Source organism: Triticum aestivum, chromosome 5B (genome assembly GCF_018294505.1).
Source record: "Triticum aestivum cultivar Chinese Spring chromosome 5B, IWGSC CS RefSeq v2.1, whole genome shotgun sequence".
In the NCBI taxonomy this organism is placed as follows: Eukaryota; Viridiplantae; Streptophyta; class Magnoliopsida; order Poales; family Poaceae; genus Triticum; species Triticum aestivum.
The window spans coordinates 639,999,115-640,004,350 of record NC_057807.1 but is presented as its reverse complement, the minus strand read 5'-3'; the positions used below and the strand labels follow the sequence as shown (position 1 = coordinate 640,004,350).

At 44.9% G+C, this 5,236-nt stretch overlaps 1 protein-coding gene across 1 annotated transcript; it reads right to left on the bottom strand.

Moving 5' to 3' along the window:
• Positions 1-934: 934 nt before the first annotated feature.
• LOC123113834 (5'-adenylylsulfate reductase-like 5) lies at positions 935-4,949 on the bottom strand. The gene is made up of 4 exons (XM_044535148.1): positions 4,708-4,949; positions 2,582-2,763; positions 2,339-2,463; positions 935-1,600 (listed from the first exon to the last, which is right to left on the bottom strand). The coding sequence occupies exons 1-4, from the start codon at positions 4,885-4,887 to the stop codon at positions 1,185-1,187; spliced, it is 903 nt and encodes a 300-aa protein (XP_044391083.1). The 5' UTR covers positions 4,888-4,949; the 3' UTR covers positions 935-1,184.
• Positions 4,950-5,236: the final 287 nt, after the last annotated feature.

The window sequence follows — 5,236 nt, the reverse complement described above, 5'->3', positions numbered from 1 at the left end:
CTAAGTGACAAAGCTGAAAGTGCTCTTCCGGGCCTACCAATGGGGACTAGCTCCTTCCTTCCTTCTTTCCTACTCAATTCTTTCCAGCTGCCATATTTTCCTGCAATATCAATTAATTACTTGCAAACAATCTACGATGAGAAAGTGATTCATACGGGGGGTGGTGAAAAAATATCATTATAGAACAGGTTTAGGATGTAATGTCGGCGCAGTCAAATCGTCCGACTGGCAAACTCATCCACAATTCTATAATAACCCCAAGCACCAGCGCAGCGTTACTTGGCAATTTTACTTGTACGACACAGCAAGCTGTAATCAAATATGTCCTCTCTCTTCTTTTTTTTTTTTGAGATTATCAAATATGTCCTCTTAGTTACTATCAATGATCATGATGTCAATGCCACCAAATCCGAAAGGGATTTCGATGAATGTCATCTTCAAAATCAAGTTGCGTATAAAAAGCATGCTTTCAGACAGAACTGCACACTAAGTAACATAATGGATAGGGTCAAAGTTATTACGCGGTAGATCATAAACAACAGAACTGATAAACGGAATCAACTGGGAGTAAAGATGGATAGAGACACACACCAGCTGAGCACGGAGGGCAGAGGAGATCGAGACGCGTGTTTAGAAGGTTCTGCAGAAATATAACTCAGAAAAGTTGAGACTGTGACCTGAGACAGCGATGGGTAACTGTGCACAGGACAATGTAACTGGGAGGAACGAAAATGAAATGGGTCTTCGGAGTAGAACAAATTCACTTGAAAATGAGAACCATTCCAATTCAAAACTGTTCTGTTTCTTCCAAACAGCATGGTGTGAATAAAAATCAAGACAGTTTTACAATTCAGAGCAGGAGTCGGCGGCCCAGGATTTAAGCTGGCGCAGGCAAGGGCGACATAGCAAAGCCAAATTCTAACAGCAACCGAAAGAGATCGAAGAAATACTCAGATCTTCACCATACATCAAAGAGTTAACTGAAACAAAGGTCAGAGATCAGCTATCGCGTCAGCAAAGCGAAAACGCGTTCCTATATACAACAAGATGAGATCCTGAAAATTTACATTCCTGGGTCCCCACATGCGCGGATGCACGTACATAGCAGGATGGGGAAGCAAGACCAAACAATTTTGGGCCATATATCAGCAGCTAGACTATCGACCAGCATCATGAGGAAGAGGCTAGGCATGCCGTAAGGAGGATGGTTCACCCAGTGAGACGGACGCAAACGACGAAGCCCAAGCTCGAGCATTACTCGCCCCTTTACTTAGGTCCCTTGTCTTACTGCTCAGTCTAAGCTTGCTCCAGAGCCTCTGAACATCAAGCACAGTCAATGCCCGTTCCATAAGTTGGCTTGATCCCCTACAGATTCTTAAGTTCAAGTTCTGAACACGCACAATCAAGAAGGCTCTCAGTTGGGAGATGACAGTGGGGACGAAGTGTGCCGCGATCTTCATGATTATAAAAAGGGCTCCAAGAAACAGAAAGGGCTCGTCTTTCGCCATTTTGCGCAGAGAGCGGCCTCCTGGCATGGCTGATCCTAAACTTCCAGTGCTCTCTTGCTGATCAACATCAATATATGTAATTGGGTCGAGGCCTGCAGCAAGAAAAACCTCGCTTCAATGCTTGAAGTGATAAAATCAACCTAACAAACTTATCACCAATGGATGTAGCAGTGCAGTGTGCAACATATGCATATCCATTTTAAAATCAATTGAACAATGGAATAAAATCCATACTATCCAGGAATAATCAAATATGCTGCCGTTCAACATTCACAGGCATCAACAGTAAAACGTTTCAACAAGTAGATCACTGTAGCAAGATGTCAATCCTGATGTATGGGGTCAAGAGTATCGTTCATGGAATCAAGGGCGCAGCTAATTCCTAACCATGCCACACACGGTCTCCAATGTAAATGAGCACTAGACCAATCAGAAGCAAAAACAATCCGAACTTTCAATTGAAAGAACCCCATGCACAATCTTTAATTATGTTCAGGATATCGATAAATGGTACCATATCGGTCGGGTGCTAAGTAGGGATAAATAGGTGAATTGTCCAGTTAATCGGCCGATAAATCAGTTAATTGGCTATTTGGTGACCCACCGATAGCAATTAACTGAACAAGATGCCGATTAACTGGCCGATATTTGGAACAAAATTCTGAGTATTCTTCAAGTTTCAAAAGCAGACATTTGAAACAGGCTGTTAGCCTGTTACATTAAATAAACTATGTCTGCAGGAAAACAGAGGAGTAGCTATTCTCATGTGTGCATGATATTGAGTGCAAGAAATGATATCCAAAATCAAAGAACAAAAATAATTATCATACCTGTAGTCTCTTGATAGAACTGAACCAGAGACTTCAGATCTTTTGTGCCCCTGTAACGAACCATTGTAGTCTCACTTGCCAGAAGAATGGCTGGGAAGCCACGGACACCATATCTTGAAAACAAACTGCAGTCAGCAGAAGGGGTAGGATGAGCAATAATTCACTGGGCAAATAACATGTTGGAAACAAATGGGAGAGGATGTATCACTCAGGCACACACAAAAGTTTTCAACAATCAGATACCTAGGCGTCGCAGAAGATTCTTCGACAGCAAAGTGATGTATCTGAGGGAACATGGTGCTGAGAGCTTCAAATATTGGTCGAAATTTGCTCGAGAAAGGACACCATGCGGCATAGAAGAGAATGGAGCATGAGGCACCGGTACAGCGAAGGTTCAATTCTTTATCAACAGCATCTCCTCTGACCTTCAGTAGGAGGAACATATTTTAAATTATTAACAGATAGTCAATAACTACAGAAGAAACCAGAAAGTTTGCCAGATCAGCAACATGCATATCAGCATTCTTGTACGGTAAAAGAATAACATTTATATAACAGTTCTTCGTGTCTCTGCACTGTATCCTCATCACTCTTCTGTTTGCTCAAATCAAAATCTCGTTCATAATGTATGAACAGATACTCCGGAAATTACATGCTCATCTCTCTTTATTCTGAAATTACATGCAGTGAACATGTTATGCCACTCGCCCTTTTAATAACATCTGTTGGATTGACTAGAGAAGTACTTAAAACCGTAACATACAAACATGCAAGATGCAACACCACTGCGTTGTTGCGTCCTTTGGAACAGTGGACCAGAACGATAGTGTGCTCTCACATTCACAAAACCAACGGAATAAAAAAGCTTTTAATTTCCTGGTTGCAAAAATCGGTAAAACATTCTTACATGCATACATATAATAGATGCCCATCGATGACTATTGATTTCATTCCTTATTTCTTTATTCGCTTTCCTAATACTAACATGCATGTGCACATGCAAGAGCACTAGCGAAAGATACGACCAATCACGCCATAAGGTATGCGCCGCATTGGCAGTTTGTCTCCTTGCCAATAGCCAATAATATTGGCCGTTCGCTCAACAGATATAAGAAAGCACGGCACCTTGGCGGGATTTAATGCACGCTTCGACGGAAACCAAGTGTAAGACCAGGACAACGCTGGATGACTATTAGATTTGCATTCCATGGGATTCTTCATGGCACTGAACAGAGCGGTGCTAGCACGGATTATGGTGGTGATGACGGGTAGTGCAGGCAACAAAACATTGGCCACCGCTGACGGTTTGTGGAGTTCGAGATGATGGCATCACCGGCAGTACTGGTGGAGATAGCTAAGGAGCCATCATGTTGCTGTGTTATTGTTAAAAAACATTAAAACTATCGTGCTTCCTAACTTTTCTCTTTCGTAAAAGGAAAATCAATGTAAATGGGACATTATGTAATAAAGTAAAAGTTTTCGAGGCTTAAATATATGTTCAAGTGGTTTAGAATATTTACATACTCCTTTTCATTTGAACTTCTATTTACATACTCCTTGGTACCACACAATACTTTCAATGAAATTACACGGAACTTATGCTCAAAGTTACAACTAATTACTAACTGATAAATGTTTTCTATAAATTTGAAAACCAATAGTACCCAAAATATTCCCCACGGCGATGCGCGGGTAGGGCACTAGTAATGATACTTGTATTTATGTTTCCTCCTGCCTGTATTTTGAATCTAACCTAAGGGCACGAATTCGAACCAAGACAAGATTGCGTAACATATGGATGGATCCAACTGATTAGTAACTGATAAATGTTTTCTATAAATGGAAACCAATACTACCCAAAATATTCCTCGCCGCAATGTGCAGGTAGGGCACTAGTAATGATGCTAATTATGTTTCCTCCCGACGAATCAAATTCGAAACACGTCAAGCTTGCGTTAACGCATGGATCCTACTATGGCGCCTAGACACCGAAGCACCGACGCGTCTCGATTATTCTCCTTCGCTTGAGCCACCCATGTTTTGTCTGCTCCTGGTAGTTACCTGATGCTAGGCACCCACCAAGCATTGCAATTCACATCATTCCTGCCACGAATATCCCTCCCGACACACTCCCCACCCTCTACCAAAATCCCCCTCTAACGTCACCCCGCTTCAAAACCTAATCACCCGCCGCGTCAGCGATTCAAAACACTCGACATCCGCATTGTGACCAAAACATCCTGAGGAGGATACGGCGCGCGGAATGAATCTCGAGTCGGGGCTACGACGCAGGGCACGGGGACCGGGGTCGGATTGGGTCGCGAACAGGCGGCGGATAGGGGGAGGAGGGCCGGAGGACGGCGGGCTACCTCGAGGGGCGGGGAGGGCACGATCCGGGCGCCGCGGGGGCACCGCGATCCGAGCGCGTCGAGGAACGGCGGGCCGGCGCCCCGCGGGCAGGTGGGCTCCGCGCCGGGGGAGCCCGCAGCTGCGCCGGCGACGAGGAGGAGGAGGAGCGCGGCGGTGACGGCGACGGCGGCGCGGCGCATCGTCGGAATGGCAGCAGCGTGGAATTTCTTCTTCCTGGGGGATTTTTCTCCGTGGGCGGGTTGGGTGGGTGAGGGGGCGACTGGTAGACCAGATTTGCCACGAGCCTATTTTGGGCGTAGGGGAGGTGACGTGGCTAGCACTTGTGGTTGTGGGATCCGGCTTGTCTGCTCCCTTCTCATGCTTTCATCCGTGCTCCCACTTCATCCTACGGCTGTCTTTTTTCCTTTTTTTTCTAATCTAATCATCTCCCCCTCTGATTTTAAGGGGGTGGGGCCGGGCCTTATTTTGTTCCAATCAAAACAAGCCACGTACGCGGGAGCACAGATGGGCACACGTTGGGGGAGCAGG

What these genes read in the sequence shown, in the direction of transcription:
- LOC123113834 (XM_044535148.1), bottom strand. Translation starts at nt 4,887, where the DNA reads ATGCGCCGCGCCGCCGTCGCCGTCACCGCCGCGCTCCTCCTCCTCCTC. An exon ending in GAATCTTCTGCGACGCCTAG is followed by an intron (nt 2,464 to 2,581) that starts GTATCTGATTGT and finishes TGCTGACTGCAG; the next exon opens with TTTGTTTTCAAGATATGGTG. An exon ending in GTTCTATCAAGAGACTACAG is followed by an intron (nt 1,601 to 2,338) that starts GTATGATAATTA and finishes TTCTTGCTGCAG; the next exon opens with GCCTCGACCCAATTACATAT.